The 26870-nt window shown below is 37.4% G+C and overlaps 1 protein-coding gene across 2 annotated transcripts in view; it reads right to left on the bottom strand.

Annotated features, from left to right (window-relative positions):
* Positions 1 to 26870, bottom strand: part of LOC149537076 (vacuolar lysine transporter YPQ1-like) — a 159674-nt gene that overhangs the window by 8815 nt on the left and 123989 nt on the right. For both annotated transcript variants that reach the window (XM_089807036.1, XM_089807035.1), the window contains 3 exons: positions 5618 to 5766; positions 5263 to 5455; positions 4980 to 5099 (listed from right to left, as the gene is read on the bottom strand). In XM_089807036.1, coding sequence (XP_089663162.1) covers positions 4980 to 5099; positions 5263 to 5455; positions 5618 to 5766 — 462 coding nt within the window. The remainder of the gene's footprint in view (positions 1 to 4979; positions 5100 to 5262; positions 5456 to 5617; positions 5767 to 26870) is intronic.

Below are 26870 nucleotides of genomic sequence, written 5' to 3'. Positions count from 1 at the left end.
GAGATTCTTACCACTGTGACATGCTCCGGTGAGTGTTGTTTTATCATGAGGGTTGGGGTGGGGATTTGCATGTCTTCGGACACTCATCACTTGGTGAGATAGTTGGGTATATATGGGTAAAGATGTGGAGTGGTCTTTGTTGTAGGAACCAGCATGAAGTGGTTGGGACAACTACATATGTAAGGTTGTTACTTAATAAGATCAAACTAAATAAAATATGGTTACTTAATCAACATACAATATATTTGAGATGTTTAGATCGTCATTTGGCATATTACCATGCCCAGGGATGTTTAGATCGTCGTTTGGCATATTACCATGCCCACACTCCACTACAGCCCCATCATAGTATCTTTAGAGGTTTTGACCAAGACCCAATCTATTGCATTGTCTCAGATTGCTTTCAATCCTTGTTATTGCTTGGCATGTGAGTGAGCCATATGTGATTGTTCTCTACTTGGTTGGATCTCTATCCCTTAAGTACGCAATTATCTTCATCACTACATTGGACCGACATACAAGTTTTCTTTGGTGTTGTTTGTTCACTTGACACCTTGTGCTTAGGCACTATGAGTTCTCTCGTGTTTATTGCTTATCTACTTGGTTGCATGTAGTTTCTTGCTTGGTAGATGTTGCTTGTTCTATGTGATGCACTACCTGAGAAGTGTGTCATAGGTGTATGTTTCATTATGCTATATGTTACACTTTCATAGATGGTTTTGTATTATTGTAGTATATTAGACCTTTAGGGTTCTTTTGATTACTACATTAGTACAGTGGGAATTCCAACACAGGGGCCACAGATAGGGTGGTATGGAATATCCTGTGCGTGGGGGTTGGCTGAGGACCTAATGTCTTATGAAGTTGTGACTATGTTGGAAGGTAAAGGACACTTAGATTGTGTGGATTACCTGTTAGTTCCTGTTATATATCATTGCGATGTTATTTTAGTACTGTTGAATGTGTTCTAATTGGTTAATAAATGCACATGTTTAGATGCTGAGATTAGATGTTTTACTTCAGTAATTTAGTCTTGTTAGTTATATCTTGGATGCATTTATGCTTACGAGTGTCTTAGCCTCATCATTATTATTCTAGTACTCCCTAGTGTGAAGGTTAATGTTTTAGTATTCCTTTATGCTCATAGTGATGTTTAGTCATTCGTCATTTCAACATGTCTAGGAATTAATTTTGTGTTTTTAAATGAATCTCATAATCTTATGTTAGAGATGAAATGAACAATGCAGGTTAAGCACACTTAGATGGTTTATGTTTTGGTAATTAAGCGTGTTTGTAAGTAATAATGCTTGGGATTATTGGAATGATTATATGTTGTTAGTCTTCTGTTGCTTATGTTGTCGCATATTGATGTTATCGTACTTTACTTTAACAAAAAAAATATGTTGGCTTGTTTATCCTTGCTTTCCAAGGATCGCCAGGCGAGGCATTACACCAAGTTACCCAAGAGGCACGCTTAAAAATGCTTTTGAAAATTTATGGTCATGGAATACAATTTACAAGTTTTATATCTATTTTGCAACTCCCAGTCCCAATAAAATGGGCTTGCCAGCCTATTGTTGATACGAAATTTAATAAGAAAAGACAGCTTAACTTCATTGTAGCTAATAATAGACCTGTAACCTCCCTGTGAGTGATTGTGCAGAATATAGTACAGCCCTTCAAAAATTTAATGTCCCCTTTTTAGCATTCATAGCATGATATTGTCGTTAGCCTATTTCCCCACGGTCCCGTAGGCTAACTAGGAAATTAAAGGGGCTTAGAGGCCATTTGGCCTATATAGTTTTAGTTGCAGGTCTTTCTAAGGGGTTTTGAGGCAACTTTGGGCGTACTTACTATTTATAGTAAGTCATCTTAGACATGGGCGGACAGCCAATGGCAATGGTATGTCGATGGTAATTGTTTAAAATCGACAAAAAGACTTGTTTATCATTGACAAGATTTGCTATGCATTGATAAAGCTATTTTATAAAGTTAAATTTAAATATTTAACTTTATTAATGCATAGACTATAGTTTGTGGAAAATATTTAAATTAAAAGTCCCCTTTATTTTATAACACATTGGAGACATAAGTTACATAAAAGGAGTTATGTTTTATCCCACATTGAGAAAACAAAGGATGGAGCTCTTGTGAGAACACTATAAAAGAAATGGAAGAGCTTCTTTTATGCATGGTTGGAAATATCAAAAACATTGGGGAATTTGCTGGAGATTATGTCTCAATAGTTTGGAGGACGAAATCCTTTCAAGCTAGAAATCTTGACGCCATTGAAAGATATGGTCTTGAGATTCAACATAGTAGCAATCCGAAAAAGCAGAATCGAAAAAGCAAGCTAAAAAAGCGGATACGAAAAAGCAGTTCAAAAAAGCAGAATTGAAAAAGTAGGTACAAAAAAGCAGTCCGAAAAAAGCGGAACCGAAAAAGCAGGCGGAAAAAGCGGGTATGAAAAAGCAGTCCGAAAAAGAAGAACCAGAAAAAAGCAGGCCAAAGAAGCAAATCGGAAAAGCAAAGTAGAAGGGGCAGCATTGAAGAAAATGATTACAACCATCTACAACCAGGTTCTTTTGTTAGTATTTCTTTTTAGGGTGTTATAAGCTTTCAGCTGTAAGTGTGCATTATACCAGCATTGTCATTTTGTAATCCATGTAAATGCCAAAGTCTTGGCCATATTTCATGAGCATTGTATTAGAAATTTCATTGCAAATTAATAAAATAATAGTTGCTAGTGTCATTTAAGCAATACAATATCATTATTTATCAGCTAGTTAATTTGCATACCAACTGTTTGTAAAAATGCCAGTTGGCTGTAGGTGTTCATTTCTCATGCTTAGATCATATATATGCACTGAATATTGTCAAAATTAGTAACACACTCATATTAGGCCATTGGTAGTCCATTTGGAGTCTTCTAGCATAAGAATCTCATTGATGCAAATTGGAAAAAAAAGTCATTTAAAGCCAGCTGAAAAACTATATCAGTTATACGTCCCTTGCATGTGAATTGTTTGATGAAATTCCTTGAGCTTTCATTAGCATTTTTTGAGAGCAGATTTGAGGAGGGTTGTTACAGTGATATCAGAGCTTGCTTGCAAAGTGTTTGACAAAATGTCAAACCACTGAAGTATAAAGATTTTTTGGTGTTTGAAGAAGTTATAACCTAGTGGGGTCATTACAAAAAGCCACCTGCTTTTGTCAAATATGTTTTTCCCATCATAAGAATTGTGTTTCCTTCCATTTCCATAATTTGTCCATGGATCCTTTTATCAGTCCTTTATACATGTGTTTTGCAATTTTTCTCATTGCCATTGCTTTGATAGGGAAATCAATGCCACATTTTCGTTCATTCCCCTACAAATTGTATCCATTTATTGCCTCAAATGGCCTACTTACTTGTGGATATAGATAACTACTATGGAGTCTGAGCTTGATGAAGACTTAATCACTGGGGCTATTTGTAATTTCACTAGGGATATGGCCACTACTTTTCTGTCATGTACATGCTTCGCTAGGTGCTCCAATATTTCTTCTCCAATGACAACTCAGTGTTGCAGCCTCAAGGAACTAATGCACAAGGTTGGCTTGCTTCAGTCAGTCTTAATTGAACTTCTCAATACGTCACTTCTCAAATCAACACGCAAATTTTCAGAGCCATTATGCCCGTTGGTTTGAAGCCTGGATGAAATATTTTCCTTGGTTGTTAAAGAGCCAATGCCTACTACCCTTAATCCATTATTGGACTGTGTTCAAAGTTCAAACCCTATAAGAGTGACATGTTCTGTCTCACAATATAAGGCATTGTTCTTGTGAACTTGAGATCATTATTTGTAATTATTCTTGCAAACAAACACCCTCTCATGCATTGATGCTCTCCACGATGACAGAATCCTAAAAATCGTTGGTCCCAAGTTAACCACCATGCCAGCTAATTCGTTGGCCTCTTTATATCAATGCCCTTTGAAATGGTCATCAACCTTGTCTAATGTTGAAAATATTAATTCTAGAATATTATAATATTTCAAAATTTTCAACTGAAGGCTTTCTATTTCTGTATTGCATTCATTGTGATCCTTCAATGCAGTTTCATGATTGTTACCAATGGTGACTTCTTTTGGAAGCCAGATCAATTAAGTTTCCATGATCATTTCAATTGATGCATCCAGCCCTGGAGGCTCCAGTATTGCCTCACAATGTTCCATTACAGCTTTCTGCATAGCCCTTGGGTATGGCAATATTAATACTATATTATAAACTTGGATATAAAGTTAGGTGCTGCACATTTCAAATAGTGATCTTGGCCAGCACTTTGGCCAAAACTTGAGGGTAATGGTGTCAACTTCCAAACATATTGGTAGGTGGTTGTCTGATTGGAAGACGAGCAGCACAAAACAGAGGTGAATCTCAAGGTTGGTCAATTTTATTGTTTGTGCATGCTTGAAGGATGAATACTCTTCATCAAGATAGTCCATGCTTATCCACTTTTCTTCATCATGCTGGGCCTGCTTCTACAAGCCATGGCCATGAGCAAAGAAATCCTGCAGATGGCCATAGTTGCCTGCTTTTATAAAATTGACTTGACCATGTTGTTTGCAGATTTGTGCAATGTCTTTCAAATTTTTATTAAAAGATTTAACTTAAACTTGCGATAAGAAAGTTTTATAATACTGTAAGTGCTAGGTTTAAATTATGTAAGGAAGATTTAGAGAGCATATCTGCCCGAAAAGGTTTGATTAGGTAAAATGTTTTTTCTTTGAGCCTGGGACAAACCCTTCAGGTACCCATCCACAGATCCAGAGAAGGGCCCATTAGGGCCTAACATAGATGCCTATGGGAATGAAGCTGGTGACAAAAAGTCTTCTTCCATGGATTATAAAGGTTCTAAGTAAAGGACTAATATAGAAACAATATTCTACCTCAAAAGTATAAAAATTGTACTCTTCACAGCCAATAAATGAAATTACCTCCAACAGTTTTCGCCCAAGAGGTAAAACAAAGACCTTCATATCACTAGAAAGAGTGGCTGATTTCTTGAACCCGAGTAAATGCAAGTTCAGAGCACAAAATAAGAAAGTAGCCCCTGCCTGAAACCAAATTTACATTAGTGAAAATGTAATGTCATGTGCATTGAACAATCGTGCTTTAATAATGAGCATCTACAAGAAAGTCACAAAAATAAAAACCTAGAGAGATCATTTCTTGCTGTTCTTCTCTTCCGAGCCAAACAGGTGAGATTGGTAGACTTACTGCACAAAACAGTGACTTTGATTTAGGGGGAGCAGAGGAGTTAAAAGGCAGAAGACTGGTTGATACATCGTCATCAACTGCACTTTCTTCATCCACAACCAAACCTATACTTGTTCTTGGCCAAGAGCCATGGATATGTGCTATATATGAACCTGCTGTAGGCGTATGACTTCTTGCTAAAGATCTTGCTGACCTGGGAAGAAAACAAATATTGAGTATATTTCCTAATTCCAATCCTTGATCCCGACAGTTAGAAAGATCAGAAATAAATTACTTCAAGCAGCAATTGCATAATGATTGAACTGATCTTGAATGAAAACAGAAAGAGTTGAAGGAGAAATAAAAGATATTTTACATGTAATATAAGTCTCTTCCAGTATATATGTGCCCAGCGAATTGTGAGGACACAACAGGTATTGGTGAAGTTGATGCAGGTTTCACCACAGCTAAACGAGTTGATTTTTCATCAACATTAAGCTTAGATGCATCCTCTTTTTGTTCTGCCTGCATGTGTAGAATATATATCCCTTTTACTTCTACAAACAGAACCACAAAATAGCTTATTCTATGGATCAAAGTTCTTCAAGAGAGTCATTCATTTAAAACTGAAGTGTAAATTATGTACCTTTTTTAGCTTTTATAAGGTCAAAAAAAAGTATAGACCATGAATGAAATTCTTCAAGGGTAAGTAATTCAATTTATAATGTGCAGTCAAGCCATAAAAGTCGGATAGACTTTCTAGTCTGAAATACAATTTCCATCTTCAGATAATCAGCAAATGAAAATTCTGCACGCTAAAAGAACTGGAACACATTAACCAACACCAAATTTATCATTTGCAAGCTTCATATGCACCTCAAACCATGTAAGAGGACTTTAACAAACCAAGTGCTATCGAAGAAACATATGAAAGCACTACACTAAGACAATCACACAAGTTGACATTCATCACAACCGCTGGAATGGTTTGAACTTGAAGTAACCTTTGTCATCAAGTTAATTGATAAGAAGCAGAATCAGATGGAATTGGCTTTGATGTTGACTAAGATCCATCCAGAAGCTATGACTCAACCACCTGGATGGAAACCTTATTTGTAAAAACTTATTGCAAAGAACAGGAAGAAGATTAATCATATACTGAGTTTTAGTTTTTCCTTTAGCGGTGAGGTCTTACATCATCTGTACACTTTATTCTCTTGAATGATACTCAGCAAGATACTCCGTGACACACTTTGATTGTCTTTATCATGCCATGGCCCCATTTAGCGAAAGGTACTTCTCTGGATTCTATACCAATTAGTAAATGTTATTCTACTATCCTTTGCAATACTTTGCAATCTGGCCTCCAGCTTTCTCCTCTCAACATTAGTGCTTTAGTTGTTTCACAATGGTGTTTCTTCTTTCAATGTTGGGAGGAGTTAATAAGGGTCTGAATTGGATTTTATCATTCACTTTTTCCATTAATGAATCTTTAAATTCAAGTTTATTGAGAGTTGATTATGTGATACATTACTGGTAAACTTTTAGAACTAAGTTGATTGTATGAAAGATTAGGGATCTGTATTGTCTCTTCCATATACACTCCCTTTCAAGGATCCATGCTACCACAAATGGATCGCTCGTGTCCATTATAGCAGCATTCATTGAGCACAACATACCTCTCAGCTCTATAGGATTCCCCTTCTTCAAGTCTAAACTCTTAAATCATCCCCTACAATCTATATGACCATATAACAATCACAATGTCTGCTGAGCCTTTGTCTTAGTTTCCAATGCCTAGATTTTGTTCACCCCCTATTAAAATTTTGGCTGTCCTTTGCCTATCCAAAACAACTTCAATATTGCATCTTATAATTCTAGAGAAATCTTTCTATGCAAGCCTTTTACTCACATAGGCCCCACTCACTCCATATGATTGGCTTTGCCATCTTTCTAATATTTTTGGTGACTCTGTGAACTTAAAGTTCTTGCAAGCCATTCATCATTCCAACCAACTACACAGGTTGTTTCCTTCTAAAAATATTTGATCTCAAAGCAAGGCCCAACTCTCCACTTGTCCTTTTCTATTTTTTAAGGATTTTCTTAACTAAAATGGTACAACCTGTTGGAATCAAAGTGTCTCAACCTTTTCAAATCCTAACATTGATTTTGCATTCATGTTGTATCTATTTATATTTTAATTACATAATTTCCTACAAATGTCTATTCATCTAGAGGCACCCACAAGCTTGACGGCATCCATCTTTGAGGGTCTTGACAAGTGTCATCCTATGACAAATTGGACAAGTGGCAGGAGATACCTTTTGTAAAAAGGTGGATGCCCAAGTTGGGTTATGATTAATTGTAAGAGAATATGCTATTCCCAGTCAGGTTATGGCATAATCTCTTGCAACTATAGTCGTACATAATGACAACTTTTATGATGGATTCTCGTGACAGCTGAAAGATGTGTAAGAGCATCTATCATAGCTCAAAAGAGTAAGTTTTGGGTGCCTAATAAAGGAGGTTTGAACGGGGAGTCATTTGGATAAGTATGTATCGTTTGCATGGTCTTTAGTGGTTAAAAAACAGTGCCAAATGCTTTGCACGACCTAGTCTTCTTGCTTCATCTAGAACCTTCCTTCTTGTCTGTATTTATCTATAAAAGGTAGCCATGGAGAGCAAGACATGTGTTATGATTGCAGGTGAAGTGTTATGTTACAGAAATTGATGCTTAGCTAAGTTCCCCCAAGCCTCTTGGCCGGTGGGATGAAAAAACATGATGCTGTTTTTTTCTTGAATTAGGGGACGGCAAGGGGCAATAGTGGGGATGGTTATATAAAAAATAGGAAAAGCTTAAAATATATAAGATAAGATAAATTTATATATTGTCCAATAAAAGACCACAAAGAGGGTCCAAGGGACAATTAAACAAGAGCAAGAGTCTAGTCCACAATAGGGACACCAAATGATGCCTAATAAAAGACGACGACAACCACAACAAAAGCAAACAAAAAGGAAAGAAAGAGGGGGGAAGAAGGCGGGGGAGGAGAAAGCAAAAAGGAGACCCTAAATCCCCCTATTGGCCTAGAGCAACAATGAAGCCTAGAACATACAGGTAAGCCATAGAACTAGCAAGGGCCTTGGGTTGTTTTCGAAGACTCTCAGAAGAAGAAGAAAACCATTGTTGACAAGAGTCTTTCCGAGGCTTCACAGATCTAATATGGCTAGGAGAGCCAAGCTAGAACTTGATACCACATGCTAAAGATAGTCCAGGATGAAAGAGATGATCAAGTGACAAGACTGGAATGTTGTCACTGAAGAGAGTGGTGTCCTATCCTTACTTCCTCCTCAAAGATGAAGTATTAGGCGCCTATGATCTATGAATCTAAAAAAAGTGGAAAGAGATTGTGCCTCTCAAAAAAGGTAATAGATTCTCCCAATAATTGCGTAGTAGATAGGGAAATGAAAGATGAAATGCGCCTTTGGCTCCACCTCCTCAATGTTATAAATCTTGCAAGTCTTGTTCTCCCTATCGATCTAATGATCAATCTCCATGCAAAGCCAATGAATCTAGAATGAATATGACTAGCAGGTTGATAAGTAAAGGCATACAATGAACACACCCTTCAACTTGAGAAGGTGCTCAAAATAGAAAGCCATTTTAGGGCGAAGTCCCCCATAATGGTGTTGGTTAATAGTTTGTCTTCCTATTAGATTTTATAATCTTGACTCTTTGATACCCAATGCTTGGAAAGAAAAAAGGATGTTTACCAACAACTAGGTTAGTGTATGTATTCTATCACTACCCTCTGAATTGATTAGGTACAACTCCCTATGATTCTTGTAATAACATGCAATAAATATGTCTTTATGTGATCATAAATTCTTGATATTATAAACTCTTAACCTGAGAGCAGTAAAGGATAACCAAATTGTTTGTAGGCACAAACAATTCAGGCAAGATGTATAGGAATAACCTATCACACTCAATGGAATGATTGCAGTAGATTATCTTGATATTCTCTAACTTCTAATTCTATTCTAAATGCATTTACCCATCTATATGTAGAAGTAGGAAAGAAAGAACTTTATATATGAAGGTATGTGGAATTGCTTTATCTATTAGACCTAACTGAAATGGAATTCAACAAGTACCAAATAGATTCACATATATCATTCTTTAATCCCCAATGAATTATACATGTATGAAACTATCAAGAGAAGAAACAAAATTATATATGAAACAATGAATGGAATTACTGAACTGCAATTAGCAAACAAAGTGGAATCCATTTGATTATTTACAAGATCATACACAATTGTCTTTCAGCTCTAAATGCAAAACTATCTAATGCATGGACCACAAAACATGAAAAGCAAATACTGCAAATGGAATTACAGAACCATTCACCCTCAAGTTTGCTGACCCATGTTATGTCCAATGAAGTTATATTTATAGTTCTTCATTATCTCTTAATTCTGGTAGATCAACAATCACAGAATAAAAAGGAAAACAAATATGAAATTGTTGAATCATGCAAACACATGGCATCTTCTCTATTGCTGATTCTAAATCCATGGTGCTTCTAGAACACATGATGACCATTCGGCTTCCTACAATCTTCAAAAAACTCTATGGAAAATCACAATCTCGTTTATTTTCTATTGTTTCACGCCAAACTACTTATTTCATATTCCAACGGTCACTGCATTTTCAAATTCTAAATGTCGATGTTAAATCAACGATCGTGATTTAAACGTTGAGACTTTCCTTTATAGTTTCCACCGCAGGTCCACCGAGTACATGTCTTTCTGTCGCTTTCTCACTATGACAATTCTCTTGACAACTTTTTATAGCGAGATGGTGACGAATGTAGATCATCCTTTAATCTGATGGCAATAATAGAACGATGTTAAGTCTCTTTGTTTTGCGGCGCAGATCTCTCTTTCCAACTAAGCACATCGTGGCAAACAAATGGTAGTACTTTATTGGCTAGAAGATCTGACATAGGCTTTCGTGGTACCTCGTGACTATTTTAGGCCCACCCGGACATGTGTTGTCACATCACTTTGTCGCATAAATTATCAAACGAGCATCTTTACATAGCGATATTACGACCTTTGTAGATCTTCTTTGACTTGACAGCTAAAGGCATCCAAGTTTCTTTTAATATTAAAATGGGACCCGAAACAGGTAAGCACAACTGTCCAATAGCAAGCGTTCTTTCATTCAATTGATTTTTCAACTCTACAACGTATACGCGCGGATTAAATTTTAACCTTCAATTTTGTTTCAAAAAGAGTCATACCAACTTTGACTTGTTTCCTTCACCATTTTTGCATTTTTAAGCATTCATTCTGTATTGAATTCAACTGAGTTTGGTTCTGAACTGTGCTCGTGATTCGCATATTAATCTTTAGCCTCATTCTTCGATGTCCTCTGTTGCATTTTCTCTGTATATGCCCATGATAATGTATCCTTCTCTAGATATAGATCTTTGACCATGGAATTAGAAACTTTCAGAGATGAAAAACTGGTTCTCAACATGAATCGTTGTCTTAGACATGATTAGGAACAAGGAATTATAAATCATTAGAAACATCCAGACCTTCTTCTCATCAAGAAAACACTTAACAAACCCTTCCAAAAACCTAATCACCTAGCCAAGAATTAATGTATAGCTCATATGATTCCCGCACCAGGTTATCTCAAAGGGAGGATGAGAAGAAAAGGCCATCCTAAGGGCAATCTAGACTCAGACTGAAGACTTTAACTTTTGACTTGACTTCAAACCCTAAAGAAAAAACATAAGGACTTCAACTTAGGAGATAATGAGGGGCATGTAATGTCCCCATTTTTAGTATGTTCTTGTAGTTGACCAAGTCAGTTCACCATCGTGACCCTCGTGAGCTGACAGTGGGATTTGAGGGTGTCACATTTGTGTGGTTATAGGCTTTCTAGCAGCCTATGGTGTGTTTTGGCTCCGTTTCAGGGACTTATTTAGAGTAAGTCAATCTATTTGTTCTAATGAACTCAGTTGAGTTAGAGGCATTGGGTGATGCTCAATTTTTATTTCAAACTTCCAGTGTGAGCTCCAAGAATCTTGGAGGGAGTATCTATTTATAGTAAGTCACCCCGTTAGGTTCAATCATCATCTTTCATCATCAGGATCACTTTGGTGTTGTCAGATTTTGATTCTGATTCTTCTTCAGTTGTTTTCGCAAGACAGGTGAATTATTATTATTATTCATCTAAATACGTTGAGGTTGCTATTTTTTATAGTGTTGTTGGTTGGTCACCTCAGTATCATAACTCGTTAGAACCGGAACGAAAAGTTTTAAATCATGGGAACAAGAAACAGTGGCCTTGTGTGTCAGAATATTAAGTTATGGTGGACAAGGTCATTTTTGGAGCCAAAATCAATTAATAAATTATATTAATGGCACTTTATTATATTTTAATGTTGTGTAGAGAAAGCTTCTTAGGTGGAGTTCTTTTAGGAAACTGGTGCCATTTTGACTTATAAATATGAGTACATTTGATGAGCAAAGCATCCAATTATTTGATTATCTTATTTTGCTCTTGTTGTCTTTGTGACATTTCTGAGTCTAAAGTTTGTGCCCTTGCTGAAGTATAAGGGTTTGGGATCTATGGCTTAAGTATTGTAGATTTAATTCTGAGAATCCAAAACTGAGGTATTGTGGACTTTTAAGTTTTATTATTGTCTCCTCTTTCTGTATTAACTATGGTTGACGAGCATTTATACAATTGAATATTATAATTTCTTTGTTGCTAGACGAGGGTTTAGTCTGCAGATTGGAGTTTGGTAATTCTTGTAAAGTTTCTACATAATTTTGTTATGAATCAAACTTAGATTGTACCTTTACTATGCTTGTCGTAGATAATCTTCAATATACAATCTTGTATGAATGGAAAAATATAATTCTGGAAATGCCTTTAACTTCTACAAGTCGTCTTAAGGCAGTATTGATTAAGGAGCAAACTTCTATATTTCTATGTGTCCTTAACCTTCAACCACACCCTCATACCAAAAGGGTGTGTCCCTTGAAGGGACATGACCCTATCTAGGTTGGCCTAGAATGCTTCCTCATGATCACCGCCCAATCAAGGTAAAGAACATGTAAATGAACTTAACTAAATCTAGTTAAGGTTAACACAATTATTTACAAGGGACGTCGATCATGTCTAGAAAGAACAATATAAATCTTAGGCATTTCATAAGGTATTTTAACAATGCTAAGGTCTATGCGATCTACACATTTAGATCAATATGTGATTAGAGTTATAGTTTTAACACTCCCTCTTAATTTGATACTCATACTGAGAGATAACATATCTAGCATCATCAATTACGGTGAATAAGCATAGAATGATACTCTATATCTATCTGAATCTTCTTCTTAGCAGGTGAAATTATTGAACACATGATCCTGTCATATTACTATCTTTATGATATGACACATCACTTATACTAGTGATAATAGTATTACAATGAATACAATATACAAGATAACATCTAGAGAATATGTAAATTCTTCATTTATCCAATTTGTGACTCATAGGTACTAGCATTCCTATATCACAACATGATCTTGAGTTAAGATCTACCATGACATAGGATAAACTCCGAAGAATAATAAAATTCTTCCTTTATCCAAATTGTGACTTATAGGCATAACAATATCTATATCACAGTGTGAGCTTGAACTCATCTAGATCTGACAGTAGATCTCTACTGTTTAGCACATTATCTAAGAGATCATCATCTCTCATAATGTCTTTCATACAAGTGTTCGTTATCTCAGAGATCGTCACCTCTTAGATAATAAATACAAATGGTGGAGCCCATAACAGTCAATAGTCTAACAATAAAATTATTTTATTAATAATTTAAAGAATACAAAAATTTCATAATTCAACCATACCAAGTCTTTTCCTGAAGTGATCTATCTTCACGAGAGAGAGAGAGTGTAATGTTCCCAAGCAGAAATAAATGTATTTAATTATTTTTGTGTAGCGGGCCGATTGTTTAATTTAACTCGGACCCAAATTTAATTTTTCTCATAGTAGAATGTGTCGTCGTCGGCTAATTTTGTACACCCTCGGAAAGCTTTTCCCGATGGGTATTTAAGCATGGCTCGTAGTAGTCGATAGGTATGCTTTTGGATTCATTTTCTCTATACTGTGGATTCCGATTGGAGTTCGGCATTGATCGCCATTTCGGAAGTGAAAGACCTTCCCTGTTTGGCCTGCACGGTTTCGGTGGGATTCAACCCTCACCTTATTTTGTTGCTGTTCATCGGTCTGTACCTCACAAATTGTGAACTTAATTGAACAGTTGTTTTTGTGGAAAATGTGTGGACTTTGCATATACAAATAATGTAGTATTTATGAGCAGTATCAGTTAACTTGTATTCTTGTTCTGTACGGATTCTTGCATATTCACTCTAATTCATCCCCTCACCATACGGTTATTGCTACATCTTTCTCCTTCATCGTCCATCACACATCTTGTGTTCTTGTGCATTAATGGTCAGTAATTTCCACCGTACAGCCATCTCCTATTCGTACGGCTTATACCTTCATGCTCTGTACCACCGTACGGCATCCATAAGTCACCGTACAGCTTCCTCGATATTTGTGTCGATATCATAATTCACCTTCATATACCATACGGCTTGTACCATCACCGTATGGTATCCTTGCTTGCACTACCATACACCAAGGCACTCCCTCCACACCCACCGTTCGGTCTCTATCCGTACAGTCTCTTGGGCAAACGTACGGCCTTTTAGTGGTCCCTGAACAGATTTCCTGCAGCCAAATTTGAACATTGTACGAGCCCTGCTCTGCACCTATACCATTGTGTTAACATTGTTTGGAGGTTGGAACATTATAGTGGTATCAGAGCAATCGATCCTGCTAGCTTGTGATTGGTGAATGCAAGTTTATAGCCGGAAGAGAAGGACACATTCTGTTGATTGAATGGCTAAAGAACAGGAACGGGAACGGGAACCGACAGGTGCCGAACTCATTGCACTTCTGAGGGATCTTGCGCGGAACCAGGCACAGATCACTGATACTCTTATGGAAGAAACTCTCAAAAAGTTGGCGGAAAACAAAATTTTTGGAGAATCGAATGGACATAGCGCAGATTTGGTGGCAGGCAAATCACACCCTCACATTGCACACTCTCGACCATCCATGCTGAATTTCCCACCACGGACTAAGACACATCACGGAGAGAGACTTCCAACCTTTGAGGAAATACGGGAGGATTGGCGGAATGCAAATCTTGAAGAAGACATCTCCTACAAGGATTACGCAGATCTAAGAATGAGATACGCAAGAGGTGGAAACAGAGGAGGATATTTTAACGATGACCTGAGGAGAAAATTGAGTAAGGTGAACCTGTCTCCATTTGATAGTTCAGGCTCCATTTCAGCATAGGCATGGGTAATGAAAGCCGACACCTACTTCCAGCTAAATCCTATGCCCGAAGAAGAAGCGATTAAATTTGCCGCGTTACACTTGGAGGGCATTGCGCACGAATGGTGGCACCACGACACTATCACTCTTGGGCATGATCAAATAAAGACTTATGCTGAGTTCACAGAGAGACTAATTGAACGATTTGATGGAAAAGACCCCGAGCTCAATTTCAAAGATCTAACACAGTTGAGGCAAATGGGATCAGTAGATCAGTTCATCGTAGAGTTTCAGAGACTTTCTGTGTTGGTGATAGACATTTCTGAACGAAGGCGGGTCCTTCTCTTTATGGATGGACAGGCAGAACCACTGAAAGGTTGGGTGAAAGGATTCAACCCGTCAACCTTGACGGAAGCAATCAGTAAGGCATGAAGCATGGCGTCATCGTCAGCATCATCCTCATCCTCTCGGATTCATTCACATCTAAAACCACCGACATTCCCGAGGGACAAACCTCTACCCAAGAAGCCATCACTGGATGAAGCATCCCGACAAGAACTCCGAAGAAAGAAGTTATGTTTTAATTGCAAGGGGGCCTTGGGAGCCTGGCCACCGATGTCTCGGGAAAGGGAAAATTCATTACATTGAAGTGATGTCCAATGAAGAAGATGAGCAGGATCGAGAGGAAACGCCAGTGGAAGACATCCAACCTAGCGATGACATTAACATGGCCAACTTCAACCATACGGAGAGGATTGCCGCTTTAATAAAATGTGGAGGATCCATTGCCTTGGTTGGCAGTCCAAGGTGCACAATTTTTCGTGTGCGAGGTACCCTTCAGGGACAAAGGATCACAGTGATGCTGGATAGCGGAGCTACATTGAATTTTATAAATTCATCTTTAGTACAGCGAAGAAATCTTCCAATGGAAGCACACATGGGCTTTCAGGTCAAAGTTGTCGAAGGGACTTTCCTGCCCTGCACGCACCTAGTTCCTCAGCTGAGCATCACGATGGCAAATCACACGGTGATAGAGGACTTTTTCATAGTGGATCTGGCCGACATGGAGGTCATCCTCGGCATACAGTGGATGGAGACGCTTGATGAATACACTCAGAGTTTCAAGCGAATGGACTTCACTTTCGTGGCTGATGGGAAGAATGTGGTCCTCCGAGGGATGGCAAATGAAGGACTGAAGGAAGTGTTTGCGCATTGGATGGAGGCAATCCTACAGCATGATGATGTTGTGTGGGTTGCATGATGTTTCATCTCGGCGAAACCTATTAAGGGGCACCGAACACCTCCACAGGATAAAGAGCTTCAGGATGTTTTAAGTAAGCATGAAAGGGTTTTCATAGATATTCCTCATGGCATACCGCCGCATCGAGGATTTGAACATACAATAGAGTTGGAACCAGGAGTGAAACCTATTATAACCACACCGTACTGCCACCCGAAGAAGTTCAAAGATGAAATCGAACGGACGATCCAGGAGTTACTTGATAAGGGATGGATTCGTCCCAGTTCTAGCTCGTTCGCATCATCAGTGGTGTTGGTCAAGAAGAAGGACGAAACGTTGTGTGTGTGTGGACTATCGCGCACTAAACAAGAGGACAATAAAGAACAGGTACCCCATTCCGAGGATAGATGAGCTGCTGGATGAACTATATGGTGCGGTCTATTTCTCAAAAATAGATCTCCGTTCTGGATGCCATCAGATCCGAATAAGGGAAGAGGATGTGGAGAAAACGGCCTTCTGTTGCCATTACAGACATTATGAGTTCCTGGTCATGCCATTCGGGCTGACCAACGCACCTGCTACATTCCAGTCATGCATGAACCGCATCTTTAACAAGCAGTTGCGTAAGTATTTGTTGGCAATCTTTGATGATCTTCTCATTTATAGCAAGATGTGGGAGGAGCACCTGAAACATTTGAACTAGGTTCTAAGTATCATGGAAGAACAGTCCTTGTTCGCCAAGCAATCCAAATGTGAGTTCGGAATGACGGAGATATTGTACTTGGGGCATGTTGTCAGTCAATATGGGGTTCAAGTGCATCAGGAGAAGATCCAGGCTATCCTCGATTGGCCTCCCCCGAAATCACTCACAGATCTGCGAGGGTTCTTCAGATTGTGCAGCTACTACAGGAGATTTGTCAAGGGTTTTTCTCAGCTCAGCGCACCTTTAACAGATCTGACGAAGAAAGGGGCTTTCCAGTGGAATGAAGAAGCGCAACTCACATTTGATAGGTTAAAAGAGGCCATGAGCACTTGTTTAATGTTGGCATTGCCCAACTTCACCCGACCATTCATTTTGGAATGCGACACATCAGGGGAAGGCATTGGAGCAGTTTTGATGCAGGACAGACACCCCATCGCCTATGAGAGTAGGAAGCTTACACCAGCCGAGTGCCTGTATTCCATCTATGATAAGGAAATGTTGGCCATTGTTCATGCACTGACCAAATTTTGGCAGTACCTGGTTGGTGCCAAGTTTGTTGTCCGTACGGATCACAACAGTTTGAAATATTTCCTGGAGCAGCGGGATCTAAATGAACGGCAACAAAAATGGGTAAGCAAGGTTCAATCTTTTGATTTTGATATTGAATATATAAAGGGGAAAAACAATGTTGTTGCAGATGCCTTGTCCCGAAGACCCACCATCTGCTCACTAGAGCAGATCTCAGCTGACTGGAAGGCACAATTGCTCGTGGAATATTCCAAGAATACTTTTGCTTGTGAGATAATGGATGGTCACATCCACAATGATCGTTATAAGGTGGTGAATGATATCATTTATTATAAGGATCGGATCTACCTAGTGCCTGAATCAAAGTTGAAGAAAAAGATCCTGAAGCACGTGCAAGACTTGACTCCCCTCTGGCTGGTCATCCTAGCTTCCTAAAAACTTATAGAAGTATGAGGGAGAGGTTCTCATGGAAGGGATTGAAAGGGGATGTATTGCAACATGTTAGAGCATGTACTGTTTGCCAACAGAACAAATCCGAACACACTCTTCCTGTTGGACTGTTACAGCCTCTGCCGATTCCCGAACATAAGTAGGAAAGTATATCCATGGATTTCATAACAGGTCTTCCCAAGGTGAACGGAAAGGATTGCATCTTCGTGGTAATTGACCGATTGACAAAGTACGCTCACTTCTTCGCTATCCCTTCTGACCTTCAGGTTGCACAAATCGCCGATCTGTTTTTCAGAGAAGTCTTCCACCTACACGAGTTACCCCGAAACATCGTCAGCGACCGGGATAGACGCTTCATCAGTATCTTCTGGACAGAAGTGTTTCGGATGGCAGGAACTGAACTATCACCGAGCACAAGTTACCATCCACAGACAGATGGCCAAACTCAAATAGTGAACAAATGGCTCGAAGGTTATCTACGGAACTACGTCTCGGCACAACAATGCGCGTGGGTGAAATGGATCCACCTCGGAGAATACTGCTACAATACCACTTATCACATGTCGATCGAAATGACGCTGTTCAAGGCTCTATACGAGCACGAACCACTCTCCTTCCTCGATACAGTGTTGAGTGACAGTCATGCTCCAAAGGCAAAGGATTGGCTTCAGGAAGGACAGGACATTCTGAAGAGTTTGAAAGAAAACCTGCAGCAGGCACAAAATCGACAAAAGGTATATGCCGACAAACATCAATTAGAGAGGAGTTTTGAAGTGGGGTATTTGGTCTATCTCTGACTACAGCCTTATCGACAGTCCTCACTAAAGGGAAGAAGGAAGGAGAAACTAAAGCCCCGGTTTTATGGTCCCTACCGCGTGATCCATCGCATTGGTGAGGTAGCATACGAACTGGAGCTTTCCGAAGGTAGTCGCATTCATAATGTCTTCCATGTTTCTTGTCTGAAAAAGGCTATCGGGCAAAACATCTCCATCACTACGGATCTTCCACCACTCAATGAGGAGGGGAAACTCATCTTGGAACCTACTGAGATTCTCTAAGTACGCGAAAAAGTCTTGCATAACCGAACGGTGAGAGAATACTTGATACGTTGGCGACATCTATCGCTGGACGACGCAACGTGGGAAGGCAAACACATCCTTTAGCATCCGGCACTGCATTTGCTTGAGGACAAGCAAATTTCGAGACGAGAGGACTGTAATGTTCTCGAACAGAAATAAATGTATTTAATTATTTTTGTGTAACGGGCTAATTGTTTAATTCAACTCGGACCCAAATTTATTTTTGTCATAGTAGAGTGTGTCGTCATCGGATAATTTTGTACACCCTCGAAAACATTTTCCTGATGGGTATTTAAGCACGGCTTGTAGTAGTCGATAGGTATGCTTTCGGATTCATTTTCTCTGTATTGCGGATTCCGGCTGGAGTTCGGCATTGATCACCATTTCGGAAGTGAAAGACCTTCCCTATTTGGCCTGCACGATTTCGGTGGGATTCAACCCTCACCCTATTCTGTTGGTGTTCATCGGTCTGTACCTTACAAATTGTGAACTTAATTGAACAGTTGTTCCTGCGGAAAATGTGTGAACTTTGCATATACAAATAATGTAGTATTTATGAGCAGTATCAGTTAACTTGTATTCTTGTTCTGTACGGATTCTTGCATATTCACTCTAATTCATCCCCTCACCATACGGTTATTGCTACATCTTCCTCCTTCATCGTCCATCACACATCTTGTGTTCTTGTGCGTTGATGCTCAGTATTTTCCACCGTACAGCCATCTCCATATTCATACGGCTTATACCTTCATGCTCTGTATCATCGTACGACATCCATAAGTCACCGTACGACTTCCTTGATATTCCTGTCTGTATCATAATTCACCTTCATATACCATACGGCTTGCACCATCACCGTACGGCATCCTTGCTTGCACTACTATACACCAAGGCACTCCCTCCACACCCACCGTTCGGTGTCTATCCGTACGGTCTCTTGGGAAAACATACGGCCTTTCAGTGGTCCCTAAACGAATTTCTTATACCCAAATTTGAACATTGTACGGGCCCTGTTTTGCAACTATGCCATTGTGTTAACATCGTTTGGAGGTCGGAACATTACAGAGAGGTTTGGTAAGAATATTTGTTGTCTAATCTATAGTACAAATGTATTCTAATTATCACAATGAATAATTGTAAGTTTCATGGCTTGACCAAATAATCCCACAAATAACTTTTAAGCCAAACTGCTTCCTGAAAGGCCATTGCTGCTGCAATGTATTCGGCTTCTGTGGAACTTTGTGCTACTGAGGACTACTTTCTACATATGCATGATATTGTTGCTGATCATAAACTAAAACAGCATCATAAAGTACTTTTTCTATCCTTAACACGTCCACCCCAATCTAAGTCTGTGAATCCATGTAAATCTAAGCCCACTTTCCCATATTTGAGCCCAAGGTTAAGAGTGCCTTGTAAGTATCTCATAATGTGTTTGACTACAACTAGGTGAATCTCCTTTGGCTCACACATAAACTGAATTAAGGCATTAACAACATGGCAAATATCAGGTCTTGTATTTACCAAGTACATAAGGGACTCAATCATCTGTCTATAGAGAGTAGAATCTATATAAGGTGATTCTATTACTGCTTCTTTAAGTTTATGTAGATTAGTCTCCATTGGAGAAGACATAGTCTTACAGTTCCACGTTCGAAATCTCTTCAAGTTATCTAATCTATACTTCCCTCAATTGAGTATAATGCTGTCAGAATTTTGCCATACTTCCACTCCAAGGAAGTAATGAAGGAGTCTCAAATCTTTTATCTCAAATTCTCTGATTAGATCTTTCTTGCATTGATCTATGAGATGATCATCACCTGTTATTAGTAAATCATCAACATACAATATCAAAATTACCATATCATTTTTATCCCTTTTATAATATAGATTTGGATCAGCTTCATTTTTGGAGAATCCTAAGTCAGTAAGATACTTATCAATTCTTTCATACCAAGCCCTTGGAGCCTGTTTAAGCCCATAGAGAACTTTCTTGAGCCTGCAAACAAAAACTTTAGGATCATGAGTTTCAAATCCTTTAGGTTGCTACAAATATACCTCTTTTGTAATCTTTCCATTCAGAAATGTTGTTTTTACATCCATCTGATGTACTTTCCATCCCTTCGATGTTGCAATAGCTAGGACTGCTCTTATAGAGGTGTATCTAGCAATAGGAGCAAAGGTTTCTTCATAATCAATCCCTTCTTTCTAAGAGAATCCCCTTGCTACAAATCTGGCTTTATATTTTTCAATGCTACCGTCAACATCATGTTTTATTTTAAATATCCAGTTGGAAGAAACAACATATTTTCCTCCAGGTCTTGGAACAATTTCCCAAACATCATTCTTCATAATGGATTGGTATCCTTCCGTCATAGCACCCTTCCAAGCTGTATGTTTAATAGCGTCTGAAACAATTATTGGTTTTGATTTAGACAAATCATTCATGTTTGTTGTATAACTAGAATATCTTTTGAGTCTTTTGCTTTCTCTGACAGTTCCGGATTGTGCAGCAAAGTCTTGTGCTTCCTCTACTATCTTAATGACCTAAAGTGGTCTTTTCTTAAAAATTTAAGTTTCTTCGAGATTGAGATTTTGAATTTCATCTTCAATTTCTTCAATGTTCTCCCTCTGAGATTTAGATTCAATTTTTCTTCTAGAACTAGGTAAGGGAGAGGGATCTTTAGAACTTAAGACCTTTTTGAATGCTAAATCTTCTTCAAAAATTGCATCCCTACTAAGTTCAATATTTTTCTGACCTAGTATGAAAATCCCATATGCTTTAGATGTTTCATTATACCCTACAAAAATACCATTCCTCCCAAAGGTTCTAACTTAGTTCTCTTTTCTTTTGGAACATGTATATATGTTGGGCACCCAAAAATCCTAAGGTGACTTATATTGGGTTTAACCTTAGTAAAGACTTCTTCAGGAGTTTTATCTCTAAGGTAGGAGTAAGAACTTCTGCTTTGAATATAGACAGCAGTACAAAAGGCTTCTACCCAAAAATAATATTCTAGATTTTGATCAATTATCATAGCTCTTGCAACTTCTATAATTGTTCTATTCTTCCTTTCTGCTACCCCATTTTGTTGTGGGTTATAAGGAACGGTATACTTCCTCTTGATTCTTGTTTCTTTACAAAACTCTTTAAATAAATCTGAAGTATATTCCCTTCCATTATCAGTCCTAAGAGTTTTAATTTTATGTCCTGATAAGTATTCTATTAAGGTTTTAAATTATTTAAATCTCTTCAAAATTTCTTCTAATTCTTTGCATTTTAAGAAGTAAATCCAAGTTTTTCTACACAAGTCATCTATAAAAAGTATATAGTACCAAAATCCTCGAAGAAAAGAAACAGACATTGGTCCACATAAATCTGAATTGATTAATTCCAAAACATTGTTAGTTTTTCTAGTGCTATCATGAAATGGACTTTTAGTGTTCTTACCCAGAGCGCATCCTTTGCATATGCTTGAGTGATCTTTATTTAGTTTAGGTAAACAAGTAACCATCTTCCCCATAGTTGATAAGGTTTTGAAATTTAGATGTCCTAATCTTCTATGCCATATTTTGTTTATATCAGCAGCTTCATGAATTAAGGCTTGAATAGGTTGACTAAGTTCTGAATTTAATTCATACAAGTACCCTTTTCTTTGACCAGTCAATTTTGCTTTCTTAAATGAGGAGTTTTTAGCCCAGGTTATTACTTTACTGTCCATGAATGCAACTTTATGTCCATTATCTTCAAGTGCTGTAACCTAGATTAGATTCCTTTTTATTCCTGGTACATAGAATACTCTTTTGAGAAGAAGAGAATTACCGGACTTTAGTTTCAATGTGCAATTTTCAATTCCTTTGACGAAATGTGTTGAATTATCACCCGATGGTGACTTTTCCATTAACCTTTTCTGATATAGAGTCTAGTGCTTCTTTGTATCTTGTAATATGTCGAGATGATCCATTATTAATTACCCATGCTTGACTTGAGACTTCATTTTATAGTGCCGAATACAGTACATGATTCTCAGGATCATAGTTATCTTCTTCCCTAGTAATGTTTGTATAGTTCACTTGTTGTTTAGATTCTCAGGGCAATTAGATCTGCAATGTCCAAACTTTTTGCATCTAAAGCATTTTATTTTGAATAGATCTTTCTTAGGTTTGTCATTCTTTTGATTACCCTTTTTCTTCTTGAAGTGCTTCTTCTTGCCTTTATAGGAATTTGTATTAAAAACATGAAGTTCTTCATCTTCCGTTTTCAATTTTCCCCCTTTCTTAAGTTTTTTGGATTCTTCCTGAAGACAATCTCCCTTAAGTCTATTGAAGTCAGGAAGATTATCTCTGGCACTTAATCCTTGTGCGAATGTTTCCCATGAATCTTGATCCATCTATAGCCCTTAGTGTTAGTTACATGTCATTATGATGGTCCCTATACTTGCAAGTTCATCTAGTAAGAATTCATCAATTCTCCCTTCTTTATTTGTATATGATTTAGCTGTCTTTTTGGTGCGAGAACTCTAGTTGCATTGGTCACCTCATACGAATTTAGTAATGCATTCATCATATCAAATGTTGTTTGATGTTTCATTAGCATGGGTACTATATCATTTTTAACCCCATCTAATATGATTTGTATGGCTTTCCTATTTCCTTTACTCTAGATAGTTTTATGAGGTTCAACAGTAGGTTGTTTGGATGCTGAATCAACAAATTGTTCTACATCATTTTCTTCAAGAATCATCATGATTTTGAATTTTCAAACATCAAAGTGTTATTTCCCATCAAACCTGTCCTTGGGTCTGATTGTGTATGCCATTGCAAATAGGAGAATGATGCTAGATATATATCAAGTCTGATTATTTAATTTGCAGAGCCTAGGTTTGACTACCAGAGCTCTAATACCATGTAAAGTTTCTGCAAAATTTTATTATGAATCAAACTTAAATTGTAGCTTTAATATGCTTGCTATAGATAATCTTCAATATGCAGTCTTGTATGAATGGAGAAATATAATTTTGGAAATGCTTTTAACTTCTGCAAGTCATCTTAGGGCAGTATTGATTAAAGAGCAGAGTACTATTGATTTAGGAGCAGACTTCTATATTTTTGTCTCGTTAACCTTCAACCACACCCTACCTAAATACCATACCCAAAGGGCATGTCCCTTGAAGGGACATGACCCTATCTAGGTCAGCCCCGAATGCTTCCTCACAATCAAGGTAAAGAATATGTAAATAGACTTAACTAAAACTAGTTAAGGTTAACACAATTATTTACAAGAAGGGATGCCGATCATGTCTAGAAAGAACAATATAAATCTTACACATTTCATAAGGTATTTTAACAATGCTAAGGTCTGTGCAATCTGTACATTCAAATCAGTATGTGATCAGAGTTATAGATTTAACAATTCCGGATATCCCAATTTGTTCAATTTGCATCAGAATTAGCGTGTTGGTTTTACAACTTGAATGCCAAGGGTTCTTGTATTTGGCATGATTTCTATATCAGTTTTGGGCAGCATTTGTAAGGGTAGACTGTGAACGCCAGATTGAAATTGGACCAAGCAGCTTTCAGTTTGACTTTGCAATTAGATTCTACGGCAAAGAACAGGTTCTTAAATTTTAATATTCAGTTAATATTAAATAGTTTGAAAGTAAATAGGCTGGCTTCAAATTCTTGTAACGCCCCGCCAAGGGATCCAAAGAATTAACCTAGAGTTTCACTGAGTTTGGTAACATTTTTTTTTTTTTTTTTTACATGAAAGTAAATACCATACATAACTTATTCACAATAACGGAAGCAATAGCAATGTTCATCTAAAAAGTAAACATAACATACATAACAGATTACATTCTTTAAAGATCCCTTAACGTTGAGTTACATCTAAATTAACTAACATACATGAGTTCATCTAGTACAACATCCACATGAAATAATAATGATAAGTCCAATGTTCATACATTACATTTCCAAATGCTCAATCATCCACTGTACATGTCACAGGGTATGAAGGCCTAAAAGAATATACATATGTGAAATAAGGTACATCATCCTATTCTGATCCATGATACATCAAAGACAATCACATGATACACATGATACATCATCATAAAATACATATACGTTCATCATAAGATCAAACATAACTAAGTGCACGGTTCCTCCCAACCGTCAATAGCATCATTAGACCATCGTGGATCCTAGCCATCCCTCCGTGCGTAACATTCCAAATCATCGAAGAGATCATCGATATTAACCTAGTAGGAATGTCACTCCTAATATATACAACATCATATGTAGAAAGTAATCTAACATGCAAATAAAAGCATAAGATAACATCATCTAACATATGCTAAGCATCAATGAAAAAGGATACATATCCACCATCATGAAGGACGCAACAGCCACGATGTCTAAATGAATCTCAAATGATAAGAGTGGAAAATACACTACCACCCGATCGCGTGGTACCTAAGTGGTCCACTCCCACCGTGCTAAGGAGATAATCTCAAGTCCCAAACAGGCTATCCATAACACATAGCACAAATCTCTATAGTCCAGGAATCCTAAAAGTATACTAACTCAAAGGTTCCAATCACGAAACTGACATCTACTTCCCAGAGGCACACAATGACATGTAGGAACCTACTATGCAAGCAGGAAAGTGTCATTGCATTTATCACATACAAGTTACCCTAGCAGTTAGCTAAACTCCACGGGTCCATACTGATCTCATGCGGCCACTAGTATCCTCTCATACTGACAAGGCATACTATGGAATGCAAGGTCGCAACCATGCGTTCTCACTACTCCCATCCTAGCCTATACAAGCACTCAAGGCATGGGCTAGAACAAAACACTTATCTTTTTAGGTTCATTTTGTTAGTATTAGGTGTGAATGTTATCACTTATTAATCCAACTTACAATGAGTTACCCTAGCAGCCTCTTAGGGCCCTGGCCCCCATTGCAAGCCACTTCCCGTCACTACATGCAGATAACCTACCCTAATGCTCATGGACTCATAAATCTCAAATCACAAAAGATAATCCAAAATAAAATCATCAAATATGCATAAAAGCATCAAATCTCCATGAGCAAACATCCATAGAAAATCATGACCACAACAGCTCTCTATTGGCAACTGAAGCATCACTGATAATCAAAAGTATCCAATGGTTCTCAATAACCAAAATATATCTCAAACACACTGATCGAAGACTCCAAAAATGGTTGAGTCAAACATGTCACATCATGACATCATCAAGAATAAATCCACATCTCAGTCCCATCATGGCGACTAGAAAATAACCAAGGATAACTAATCGATGACCAAAATAATGGTTCAGTCAAGTGTCTCATACATAAGAATCTCAAATATAACAATCAGTAATCGCATCCAATACATAGAGCATTCCATCACAAACCATGGTTGGGTTTATAAAGATCGAGATTAAAATATCATCATGACATCACAATCACATAACCCCCAAGCCTCTGGTAGACATCCTATACTGGTCAACACTAGTCAACTCAAAACCCAAAATAATAGCATAAAGAATACACAATGCAAACACATGTTTTGGTTTTGCTAAGTTTATAACTTAAATGCAAAAGTCTCGGTTTACGTTTCCAAGTTTAGAGAAAGAATTTGAGGAATCATTTTGTATGTTTTTCCATGTATTGTTTTGGATGGATAAAAGTTTTCCTTTATAAATTAAAAAAAAACCTGTTTTCCAATTATAATATTTGTTGAAATCGTTTCCCATCAACTACCAACTAAATTTCATATGTATATATATATATGTGTGTGTGTGTGTGTGTGTGTGTTTTATAATTTAAAACTATTAATTAAATTTTAATAGTTAAATTATAAAATTATTCATCATTAAGAAAAAGATGAGCTCTTAAATCTTTTATCAAATAATTTAAATTTATTAACAACATATTTACATATTACATATATACATATAAATATATTTATATTTAAATATATACATACATACATATATAATATATAAATATTTATTATTTCATAAAATCAAATTAGTAATTTCGATTCATACCATATGAAAATTTATAACAATGAAGTTTCGATTTCAAAGAAAACGTATAAACATTTTTTTTTTTTCTTTTTTTAAAAAAAATGTAATCATAAAAAAAACGTCGCT

The sequence above is a fragment of the Cupressus sempervirens genome, chromosome 10 (genome assembly GCF_028749045.1).
Source record: "Cupressus sempervirens isolate cs-2001-9-10 chromosome 10, ASM2874904v1, whole genome shotgun sequence".
In the NCBI taxonomy this organism is placed as follows: domain Eukaryota; kingdom Viridiplantae; phylum Streptophyta; class Pinopsida; order Cupressales; family Cupressaceae; genus Cupressus; species Cupressus sempervirens.
This window is presented reverse-complemented; position numbering and strand designations above follow the sequence as displayed.